General features: G+C 40.2%; 1 protein-coding gene across 1 annotated transcript; it reads left to right on the top strand.

Annotated features, from left to right (window-relative positions):
* Positions 1 to 12,573, top strand: LOC100695208 (transcription factor 12). The gene is made up of 13 exons (XM_005450854.4): positions 1 to 193; positions 2,422 to 2,521; positions 4,137 to 4,279; positions 4,375 to 4,498; positions 4,594 to 4,664; positions 4,988 to 5,084; positions 5,182 to 5,255; positions 7,113 to 7,289; positions 8,056 to 8,173; positions 8,280 to 8,433; positions 10,051 to 10,280; positions 11,206 to 11,377; positions 11,504 to 12,573. The coding sequence occupies exons 1-12, from the start codon at positions 125 to 127 to the stop codon at positions 11,346 to 11,348; spliced, it is 1,500 nt and encodes a 499-aa protein (XP_005450911.1). The 5' UTR covers positions 1 to 124; the 3' UTR covers positions 11,349 to 11,377; positions 11,504 to 12,573.
* Positions 12,574 to 12,677: the final 104 nt, after the last annotated feature.

Genomic DNA, 12,677 nt, shown 5'->3' with positions numbered 1-12,677 from the left:
CAGCAGGGGTAGGTTAGGGGAAGGAGTGCATGTGGACTGTACACACATGAGTGGAGACACTAGCAGAGGAGCTGTGCGTGGACTGTATCGTGAACCTGGACTCTTGCACTGAACCAGCAGAGTTATGTACTGCGCTCACCCCGTCTCTGGCGCAGGGAACAACTCACTGATGCACTGCTACAACATGAAACCAGTGAGTACATATTTATATATGTATATATATTACAGTTATATTTCTGTCATTTCCCCTCCCAAGGTTACGTGGGTGTGTTTGGTGATGATGCATTTGCACTGTCCTCTCAGATGTTTGATTGCTATATCTGTGCTCTCATTGATTGAATAACCCTTTCTTTTAATAGATGTGATTTTAGCAGACTTGCATCAGCAAGAAAACCATTTGCATACACAACTTGTAAAAGTTAAAAGTGTTCTCTTTCCTTCTTTTTGTGAGAAACTTAAGAGTTGGTGAGAATTTTTGTTGCTTTACTGAGATCATTAGACGCACCACGGTTTAATCTGTACATGCTTCTCTGTGAAAGGCAACAAAGAGAAAGAGCTTTACATTTTAAAGGTGTCAGTGCTTTAATAAGCTGTGTGCGTGATCAGAGCTTATTTTAACTTCTGCAGTTGCAGGTTAGAAGAGAACGAAGAGTTTCTGTGGCATTATAAGGTTTACTCTTACACTTGGTTTGATTTGTCATAACAATCAAAAAGAGAGTTATTGACAAATTACACACATCTTCACGCACATAATGCTGGTAGCATTTATTTACTTATAACTGTAATATCTCAGTCATCTTTCTCTTAAGGTTAGCAAGAGAGAAAAATAAAACAACAAGCATCAACTTGTGCTTCCTTGTTTGCTGACAGAGTATCATGTAGTCAAGCCTAGCAGCAGAAAACATCTTGACATGAAGCAGATTGCTGCTATTTCTATTTGATTTAACCCCGCTATGTCGGAGCAGTCCCTCCACCACTGCAGCCATTATCAAAGGCAGCTTTGATCTCTGTGAGACTAACCATATCCAGACATCGTGGATCAGAGAGGCAGAAAATTGGTTGCATGTGGCTGGAGTTGGCCATGGTGGAGCAGAGCGTGGGCCCTGAATAGCAAGTTGAGCTTTTACTCATGCAGCATCGTAATGCTGTGTACTTTTACAATGGCCAAAGGTACTCTCGTTGTTTGTTCTTTTTTTGTTTTTATTTCCCCAACTTTATCCTTATTTATAGACTAAAAAAAAAAACAAGAAATTTAGCTGATAGATTGTAAAGAATATTTTTCCAAGATGATTTAAAACAAATGTTAACCTCTTGAGTATTTTAATCTCCTCCTTTTTTTTTCTTGTGGGACTTAACTACTTAAAAAAAGTCCTTTATCATTTGTGATGCCATGATTGATGGTTAATAAATCAATGCTATGCTAAAAGAGGGTGCTATGGTGACGGCTCTTCTCCAGTGGGGGCCAGAGAAGGCGTGCTGGGGCGGGGGTGTGACCATTATTAACGGGTCGCCTGCTATGCTGATGGTAAGGAGGACAATTGGCTTTATCCTCTGCCATATGCTGCCCATGGCGGCTCAGACGGGCCCAGTGTCGACAGGGGCTCCTCTGTTTGGCCTAGCCCACAATCACCATGGGACTCATGCCAGCCAGGGTCATGGCTCGTGTGTGTGTGTGTGTGTGTGCATGAGCCTGTGAGTGTGCACGCACAAGCATACTCAAGAGAGTCTTTAATAGCCTGCTTTACAGAACTTGTCGTCCGGGTAACTGACACCCCATTGATGCTGCGCAGGGAGGTTTATTTTCATTTCCTGGGGCACATCAAAGCAATGGAGAGAGGTGCAGGTGCAGCCCAGACCTCTTGGTGTGTTTGAGTAAGTGAGCATGTGTTGGTGTGATTTTTTTTTTTTTTTTTGTGCATATGTGCAGTTTGCAGCATCAACACTTGTAAAGAAAGAATTAAAAATATAAAAAAGCTGAAGGTATCTTTAGTTTAGTCTAGATCTACTAGCCATTAACAATACTTGGTTTCCTACAGGAGAGGATCATTAGGATGAGACTCTTTTATGTGTTTGGTTTCTGTTTGAGAACAATTCACAAGAAGGCTTGGATTTCAATTTTATTCGGGAGGGTGTCCTATCCCAGCCTTCTGAAGCCAGCCGAACCTGATCGTGATTAGGGCTGGGATTTCTCATGGTGAATGGTTCCTAAATCCGGATGAGGAGGTGCATGGATCTGCAGCTTATGGATTAGCGCAATAGCTCTAAGTGTGCATCAGCTCTCTGCTTTGTTTTCATAATACTGTTGCCTCATCTTGCACTCACAGTATTCGCGAGTTAGTGTCAGTCAGATTGGTTTGGGCGATACTGAGACAAAAAAATTTATGCTCAGAGTTCATTTTATTCTCTTACTTTTCTTTTCAGGCTTATGGGCAGTCTCCTGGTGCAGACATCGCCACCCAGAACTCATCTTCACATCTGTCGCCCAAGGCCCCCAGCAACGTGTTTGCAAGCACGTTCTTTGGTGAGCTCGAACCCTCTTTACCATTCTCTGCAATGCAGTCCGTTTTGATAACAAAATATGAGAAATAAATGCAGACTTAAAAACTTTATTATTTTACTACATATCCTACTACTACTTTTTTATACTTTAGTTGCAAGTTTATAGGTCTATATTTCATATTAAAATATACACGCTCTCTCCACCAGCTGTCTTCTCATACAAATCTATTTTTATTAGAGTTCTCACTGGTTTTGGAAATATTGTTTTAACAAATGCTTAAATTGGTGTTCAGTATGAACTGGCATTCAGTATAACACTAATGGTGTACTCGCCGGAAACCCATTAATATTCACCACAAACAGTCAGTGGGACAAGGAGTAAAGTTGATAGCTGGAATCAAGTTACCGTAACATATTTTCACAACTTACCCAAAAGTCCTATGATTTCACTCCTTTTTCTGTCTCTGTATTAAAGCAAAGTTAAACCAAAAGGCTCCAGCTCTGCTCAAAGGCCATCAAAAAAACGTGTCCTCCATTTCTGATTCTCACTGGAGAGAAGCCAGTCTGTGTGAGAAACACAGTTTAGAAGTGTGGCATGAAGAGAATTTTGGTTGTTTTCGTGTGAAAAGCTCAGAACGGTCTACAGCCGTGCTAGCCGTACTATTAAGTTCATCAAACATAATGTTTGCCATGTTCATCATCTCAGGTTAACTCAAACATTAACTCATTAGCCTGGAATACAGCTGAGCCTTATTGGTTTGGACGTTTGGACTCATGGTAATTCATTGTGAGGTAGATAGATGGTATATGTGCACCATAGACAGTATAAAAAACAGATATAGATACAGTGACATCACCCACGGGTTTCTGAAGTCAAGTTTTGAAATGTTGAGATGAGCCATCTTGGTTGCAAAAATGTTTCTTTTTTTTTTAAATGTGAGGACGTGATCATCGCTTGTCGATCTTAACTTGTTAGCCACTAAGTGTGTGGTTTCATGCCACAGTTAATGCTGATTTGAAGAATACTTAATTTTTTATTCAATATGACCCAAAATGAGTGACTAAATCCATAAACTCAGCAGGAGAGTGAAGAAATGAAGACAGGAGGTCGTTTTTCTCATAGACTTCTAGAAGACCAAAATATTTCGGCACCCACAACTATCGCCATCTAGTGGCCTTCAGATAAAATACAGGTTTAAGGCGCTTCAGCTGTGTCTTCATTTTTCCTGGAAGCTACGTCCGATTTTCAAACTGTCTATGGAGTCTGTTATTCTGGTGCTTATTGTAGTTGTCAGATATTTTACTTACCCAAAAATCCAACGGAGAGTGTAAGTTGTATTACATTTTATTGGCAGTAACTATGATATCTCAGTCTTGGGGGTAAAAGAATCAAAGAAATGCCTAAAAAGCACCATGAAGATTAAAGTCTGTGTACTTCACTTTATTTAAAGATCCATTTGTATTCTCAGCTAAGCAAATTCAGCTGAACATCATCGTGTCACACGTTAACGAGCATTGCTTTAACTGAATCTGGACTTCACTGATTTCATAGAGTGCCACTGTAGAGCTTCACGACCTGTCTGGCTGTTTGAGATGCTGCTCCAGTGCAGGCTATAACATATTATTACTCATTTTAGAGGGGATGGGCAATTCACCGGACATCTGGAATGCTGTAAATGGGCTGAACCAGCAGGGCTATGAAGGTGCACTGGGAGCAGCCACAACCCACCAAACACAGCCGGGGAGTTACAGCAGCCTGCAACCGGCACACAGTCACCTGGTGAGATTTACCGCTGGGACCTCGGGCGTTGATAGCAACAAACTTTTTGACCCCTGTTGTTTTTTTTTAACTGCGTGTTTCCCCCCACTCTTCAGGACTTCTCTCCGCATCCAGTGTTGGCTGTGGATATGAACAGGGCTCTCCCGCCCATGTCCACTTTTCATCGTAACAATGCAGTCTCGCGCGCTCCGTCAGTCAACACCTCAGAGAGCTCTGCAGGTCAGAAAATGGAAATGGATACATGCTTTCCCTAATTTAATTGCTCTTTATCACGTGTTTATCTTGTATAATAAATATTTTCTTTTTTAAATCAGTCTCAGGGAGCCAGGGAAATGTGTCAGGACCATCACAGACAGGCGACACCTTGGGCAAAGCTTTGGCCTCTGTAAGTACCACCACCTCAATCCAATTAGATCTAAGTCTAAGTCCCGAGAGCCCCAGTGGTATAATGCAAAACTTCCCCCCCTGCCAGTGACAGGTCACTGCACATTAAAAAGAGCTACTCTCATGCTGCACGACATTTTATTGGTTGCTCACGAGTAAAATGACCAGAATTCATGAGTTAAGTTGAGATTACGAGCCTATGAGGTTGCGGCAGCAGCTGTAAAAGCCCATCCAGAAATGACAAGTTGTGCTTTTAAAATGATCCATGCCCTGGTCACACTCCTCCTGCTCCGTCTCTCCCCTTTTCTCGCTGTCTGCTGTTAGATTTACTCCCCTGATCACACGAGCAGCAGCTTCCCCTCCAGCTCATCCACACCGGTGAGGTCTCCGTCTCCGCTGCCCAATTCAGCAGAACCTGCAGGTAAACTGGAGCATAGCACACGTCAGTGAAATATAATTTACATCATCTATATTCTGTTTCCTTGATGTTTTAAATCTGTTTTTTTTCTTCAACTCAGGTAGCAACATGTGGCCACGGAGTTCAGTTCAGGCACCGGTCTCACCACATTATGAGTCTTCGCTAATATCGATGGTAAGGAAGTAATCTGATATCACTGAAGCTTTGACTTATGCCTAGACATCACAGTGCTGGCCTTATCTGGTATATTATAAGAAAGATTAAAGTGGGTGTGTACATGTGCCAACTTCAGCTTATTTCATGTCACTATAACAGTTCTGATAATAATGTTGAAACTATTTGGTGCCATTAAAGGTTTGACTTTTGGTGATGTTTCTTCAAGAAACAACTTAAGCCAAAGATTAATAACACAAACTAGCAGGTAATAAACCCCTAATCAACATTAAAGCTCAAGCTTCTTGCACCTCACAGCAGGCCTTATTATTTCCAAGAAAATGACATTGAAATGCCCCAAAAGACACCAACAACACAGAGGTTTCAGTTTCTCCGGTTAGCAGAGGAGAGGCCTAGCAGGTATCTGTTGGCTCCAGCTCTGCAGGGACACCTGTCGATCAAGGAGACCACACCCATAATTCTAGTATCAGGCAGATGAGTTATTTAAAAAATTAAATAAAATCACCCAACTTTGAGTTGTTCTTCAGAAAAACAGAAACTGTCTTTTTGTAAACAAATTTTTAATGTTGTAAACAACACGGGAGTCTCTGGCTTTACCCTGAGGTTTTGGCTTAGTTATAACTTGTGGCAAGATTTTATAATACAGCCCACGACTCAGGTAAAATGGCAAAATTCCCCTGTAATTAATTGAATCCAATTTAATTTCAGTGTATTTCATTTGAAATTACAATGTAATTATATTTACCTACAAATACTTTAAGGTGGGTAACAAGTCAGGTTTCAAAGGAAATAGAGCAATAATTATACTTCAAGTAATTTTAAATAGTGTGTAATTTCCTGGTAATTTTGCACAAAAACAAACAATATTTTGCCATCTTCCATAACAAGTATGCAGTATTTTTGGGGGAGTTAATGAATCTTGCCTCTTTACATCTTTATTCAGTATTCATTATGTTGATGTGTATGATGGCTGTTCTGTTATTTAATTGTTCTTTTTTTATCCAAATGTGATCAAGGACTGTTTTCTCTCTGTAACTCAGAAGAAAAAATAAATACCATCAAAATTTGCAGGATTATGTAAATTTTTGATGACATAATTGTAACAATGAACTGTTCTAAATCCCTACTTTATATACCTACTATTAAATAGGAGGATGAAAAGGACATCCATCATGCACATCAACATAATGAGTATTAAATAAAGATGCAACAAAAAATACAACAAAGATATGAAAAAGCAAGCTTAATCCGCTCCATAATATGGCCCACGCTCTGAAAAGTACAGGGTACTTACAATGTAAGATGGGGCAGTGTTGCTTGTTTTCCTACAAAATTACAGTGATGTTATGCACTACTTAAAATTACTTTACAGTATATTTTAATTAATTACGTTGTTTCCTATAAAGAAAACTTGACTTGTTAGCCCTTTATTCTTGTGTATATTATTGTGTATCTAACTTAATTTTTTGTAGTGCATTGTAATTATATTGTAATTTCAAATAAAATACATTGAAATGCCATTTAATTACAGGGGAATTACGCCCTCAGTTCGGGCTATATTATAAAGTGTTACATAACTTTTTTGTTTACTGAGATTTCATGCTCCTGTTTGGCTAGCCTCCCTTCACAATCATGACTGGGTGTTTCCACTGAAGAAACTGAATAAGTCAAGCGTCATATTCAGAATGCTAAATTTCTTTTCCTGAGCCTAACTAACCTGTTGTCACCTTAAATCTGTGAATATTTCAGTCCAAACTGATTTTAAGCTATACTACTGTCTTGCTGTTTTGGGCAAGAGGGTTTGAAATTTAGAGTCCTCTTTGTGAATTCTGAGAGTTGTCCCCCTGGTGTTTTCAGTCTCAGGTGGAGGACCGTCTGGACAGACTGGATGACGTAATCCACGTCCTGAGGAACCATGCCGTTGGCCCCACCGCTGGTCTGCCCAGTGACATCCACGGGCTGCTGAACCAGCCCAACCACGGCCACCCGGGCTCTGCCAGCACCCTGCCGCTCAACTGTCACAGTCCAGCAATGGTTAACAACCCTTACTTTGAAGTATTTAAAGAAGGACAGGGCAGTGTGTATGGAAATTCCCTGATGTGTGTGTATCTGCGCTGGCATTTAATTCCAGGAATTTTTCCACCCACTACGTCTGCATGTTTTCCTAATGTAAAGGTTGCTGTCCTTGAAATCGGAAACTGAGAACAATAGGAGCGCTATGATGTGCTGTCCTTGTGTGTCCAGTGTATAGTATGTGCAGACTTCTAAATCCACTGTAGGGTGATTGGGGAGGGAGAGGGGGAGGCAGCACGGTGCACTCCCATTCCACCATGTTTCCCTTTGAGCAGACCAGGGGATTTTAGCTCAGCTGGAGTGGAAGTGTATGCAAGGGAAAGGGGTTTTTAGTGTAATCCGTTGCGAGAGGGGGTATTAAATTCTCTCACTTTTATTTTTATTTATTTATTTTTTTCCAAAGGATGTGTCAGTGAATCATTCCTGAAGAGAATTAGGGGTATGTTTAGGGAGTATATAGTAGTTTAAAGGGAAGGATTAAGATTGTCTGAGATTAAATTAATTCTGTAGAGTGAGAGATCCACACAGGGTCGCTTTGGAAATGAGAGGGCAGATGTTGTTTTGTGGCTGATTTGTCTCTGGCTTGGATACTATATGCCACTGAGTGTCTTAGAAAGATTTATGGAGCCCCGCAGTCACATTTAGAGGATCCCAATCTACAGAATACTTAACCATTGACTTATGAACACATGAAGATTGGTCTTATGTCATTCTCTGTGTCATAAAGGTTGAAGCTGTCAGTATGAACAACAACCACTCCGCCTTCCAGGGCCGCGCGCAAAATGGTCACCCGTACCCAGCCAGACAGAGGGCCACCCTACAGCCTGTGCAAGGTGGAGGTAGAGGTGAGCTACCCTTCTCCCTCGCATCTCTTCTCCACCAGACTCATATATTTCACTTTTTCTCTTTATGAAAAAAAATGTTGTTTATGTTTTGTGTGATCGCCCACAGGTGGACTTGGGGTTCAGAGTAATCTAGAGCTTAAGATGGAAAGTGGGGAAATGGAAGAGATAATGCACACCAGCCATGGTCACAGTTCAGACAGCCAGAGATCAGATGAGGAGAGCGAACACAAAACACATGGAGAAAACAGTGCAAGAAACAGGTGAACGCTCATGCCTTATCGTGTGTGTGTGTGTGTGTGTGTGTGTGTGTGTGTGTGTGTGTGTGTGTGTATTTTTTTTAAAAAAGCAAACAACAAAGCAAAGAAAGAAAAAAACAGTGTTTATTTGTTCAAAAAATAAAATTTTGTGTGTAAAGTCGATAAAAAAACCCCTCCCCAATTATGCAGACAAGACACTTTTTTAAAAATTGGTTTGAATAGTTAATAATAATTTAAATTACATTTTCAAAATTTTGTTTTAATTTAATTTTGTAATTTAAAAAAAGTTACAATTTTTTTTTTTTTGTTATTTTTTTAAATAAACAACTACTTTTTAAAAATCTATTACAATAAAAGCCAAATGCAAGAAGAAGAAGGGCCTTCCTGCCGTTTGGTTTCACTCATTTAAAACACTGCCAGACCCCCTGCAGTCAAGAACAGCTGTGTCTGGACCAGCCTATTTAACTTAGCCTCATATTTCTTCTTCGTGTTGCATTAAGTCGCAGTGAATTAAAGAAGGAAAAAAGAAGGAAGAACAGCTGTCGGGACGTACACATGACAGTTAAGAGCTAACCAAGAAAATCCCCAAACCACAAAGCGGTCTTTGTAAACTGTCTTACCACTGTCCCCTTTAGCCTCTGAGTGAACTAAGGTCCGTGTTCAGCTTTGCTGCACTTGCATTATTTATGACGCCTGATTATAGATCTTGGGAAACCTTATAAAAAAGAAAAAAAATGTATTTGTTATGAGACTGTGGTGATTTTTACCTTGTACACCTAACAGTCAAAACCAAAAAGGACTCAATTTGAAATACATAAACCTGAGAGACGAGCAATCACATTTGTTTTGTTCAAAAATGTTTCAAATTAATAATAATTTTTAGCAGTTTTATATTCTGTCAATCCTCTTATTAAAGAACTTACTGTCATTATGTGGGCGGTGACGATGAAGGATGCTTTTGGTATTACGTGAGTCACAGAAAAATTCATAAGGCCTGCGTTAGAGACTAAAATGATAGCGTATGTCTTGAAAATGTCACAGACTGGAGCTCCTGTCCTGGTGTCTTTACGTCCAGAGGTCTTTTCAGGCCAGACCCCTTCAGCTGTGTCTTGAGTGCATGTTTTCTTTTTATTTAGATCTGTAATCTAGTTGAGGGATATCAATACTGACATATATAGACATCCTCCAGCATCATTCTTTTTTTTGTTTGTTTGTTTTCTAAAACATTGAAACCAGATGATAACAAAAAGCAAAGAAAACAAAGAAGAAAATTGTTTAAATGTGATTCTAAGAATGGCCATATGGGTTCTTTTAAACACACATGTTTAAGGGTTATTCATAAATCTGCGGCTGATTACATTATCTTCTGCCATTGTTCTATGCAAACCCTTTTTTCACTGAACGTTAGAGGATATGAGATGATCCCTGGAGACTGGATCACATAATCCTGGCACAGCAGCCAGCAGAGGGCAGAAAAACCCGGAATAGATTCTGAAAGCAGTCTCGCTCGCTTCGCTTTTCTCTGCTTCATCTGGAGTGTCGGTTTGAATTTGATGAATCTTCATTTTTGAAAGATTCAGCCACCCCTTTACCTGTGGGCTTCCTCTCTTCATGTCGTAGCATCCATGAGGATGAGGAGCTGAGTCCGGAGCAGAAGGCTGAGCGCGAGCGTGAGAGGAGAATGGCCAACAACGCCCGCGAACGCCTGCGTGTGCGCGACATCAACGAGGCCTTCAAGGAGCTCGGTCACATGTGTCAACTACACCTGAAGAGTGAGAAGCCGCAGACCAAGCTGCTGGTCCTCCACCAGGCTGTTGCGGTGATCCTCAGCTTGGAACAACAAGTCAGAGGTCAGTGCGTGTTTGCTGCAGGGAGGCCAGTCTCAGATGATGATGGCACACCCACGATGAAAACCAGGCTTTCAGTCTGTTAGCCACAGAAAACTCCTTCAGTCTATTTAGACATTTTTTTTTTTACATGTACATTTTTTTTGCCTTTACTTCTTCTGGTTAAAATCGAATGAATTGATATATTTTTTGGCCACATGAGGGCAGCACAGTAAGCCGCAAACACAGCATTATCTGACAGTAAAGATCTGTGAATGAGAATCTGCAATCAAACAGCCTATTTACACAGCAGATGGGAAGCAACATTAGCATTTATCTGGAGGTGTGCTCGTGTCCTCTTGTTAAAGAAAGGCCCTGATTCAGCCCCATCGGCCGCTGAGGGGGAAATATGTGGCTGTTTAAATACTAAGTGCCATCTCAGTTCACTTAGTCTGCCTGCTGTGCAAGAAATGTTGAGCTTTTATTATTTTCCCCCCCTTTTAGCTGCTTTTTATCACTAAATTATTACTGAATGAGTGACAGCATGACATGAGCCAAAAAAGCTGTGAGATGCTACAAGGCTAAGGGAAACTCCAGAATTTATTTATTTTTAATTAAACCTTTATTTAATCATTGACACTCAATGCTTCATCTACAAGAGAGACCATTTTCAGACGAGCATGATAAAATTCTAACAGTAAACCATAAACAGTTCTTGTTCTCTGGAGGATGCTTTCTGTGTTGCATGTTGTCATTTGACCTGCTGCTAATATGAGAAGCTTAATAGTTAACATTCAAACGTCTGTAAGGAAGACTTTGAAAGTTTCTAACTTCTGTTATTTTTAAAGCAGATTCCCAACATCTGTAGCACTGTTACAGTAATGAGTATGTACTCCCAGTGTTTCCTATTTTAGTCTTATGCTAACGTGTTATTTGTTGGCCTCCACAGAGAGGAACCTGAACCCGAAGGCAGCGTGTCTGCGGAGGAGAGAAGAAGAGAAGGCGTCTGCCGTCATGACGGACCCACAGTCCATGCATCTCGCTTTTCATCCCAGTCTGACAGACCCGGCGAACCCCATGGGCCATCTCTGAGCACCTGACCACATCAAGTCTACCATCAAGTATTTACCATCACCTTATATCAGCAATAAACTTTATGAACTAAAGTCTAAAACAATTGGATGTTTCTATTTGGGGGAATAATGTAAAGGACTTCCTCAAATTCATTTCCTGTCTTTGATGTCCAGATGCTGAAGGAAGAGCATCCCAGCTGTTTTGGATGTTTCCCATTTCTTCGGACATTCAGACCGGGACAGTGAGGTCTTCTTCTCTGATTAGAAAGCGTGATGCAGTTGAACAATCATCTCCTAACTTCCCAAACTGACTCTTAACTTTGTGCCTGAACGTTACTTGTAACAGACAAACGCATTGTACGCTGCAGATGTTTTGTACATATTTTGTATATTTATTGATTATCCTTCTGTTGGAATATATCTGAATGGATGGAAACCAGTAGTAGCAAGGTGTCATCTGCAGTTTTGAATTTTGGCTTAGCCAGTTATGTTTCTGACTGACACTTTTACAGTGTGTCGATATTTACCGCAAACATTTGTGTTTTCCACCGAGCTCAGATCCACATTCTCACATTTGTGTGTTCAGACAGCAGATTTTACTTGTCCTGAAGTGTGTGTGTGTGTGTGTGTGTGTGTGTGTGTGCGTGCGTGCGGCGCATATTGCTGCAGGGGTTCGACCATTCTGTGAATGAACAGATCTCCAAGAATGTTCTTTAACACGTGGACAACATCTGGCATTTGTAAAGTTGTTTGAATTTTATTTGTGTTCTTGCACTCTTAAAAGATTACTGAAACACTGGTGGACAGGAGCCCTCTTCTTCTCAGTGTAATCACTGCTCTTCACACGTAGTCAAACAAGCTCTTTGCATGTTTGAGTTTTTAATAGAGCCTTTCATTTGTTTTCTAAGTTATGTAAGTTATCTTTTATACAAATGTTGTGAATTTGATGATGTGTATTTGCTTTTGTCTCCGATTTTACACGAGGCGACACTTTTTTGGGTTTTTTTGTGCAGTTTACTAGATGTAGCTACAGTTCACCCTCTGAGCAATACAGTGTTACAGGATGATTGATGTCTTGTTTGCTTCTCACTCTGCTGAAAAGATAATACAAATTTAAAAAAAATAATAATCCTGAATAATCTGAAATACTCTTATCATAACATGTACAGTATGTGTACAGTTTGAACTAGCCTACAGGCATGTGTCAAAATTATATTGTAGTAATAAATGTCTTTTTCAATGAATTTTACTCTCAGTTCTGTCTTTTTCACTCATCTTTAGTCTAGTCCTTGTAGTTACCATTTTCAGATTTATTTTATTTTTTTTTTAATTTAACACTGACCTAAGA

Source organism: Oreochromis niloticus, linkage group LG7, assembly GCF_001858045.2.
Source record: "Oreochromis niloticus isolate F11D_XX linkage group LG7, O_niloticus_UMD_NMBU, whole genome shotgun sequence".
Lineage (NCBI taxonomy): Eukaryota > Metazoa > Chordata > Actinopteri > Cichliformes > Cichlidae > Oreochromis > Oreochromis niloticus.
This window is presented reverse-complemented; position numbering and strand designations above follow the sequence as displayed.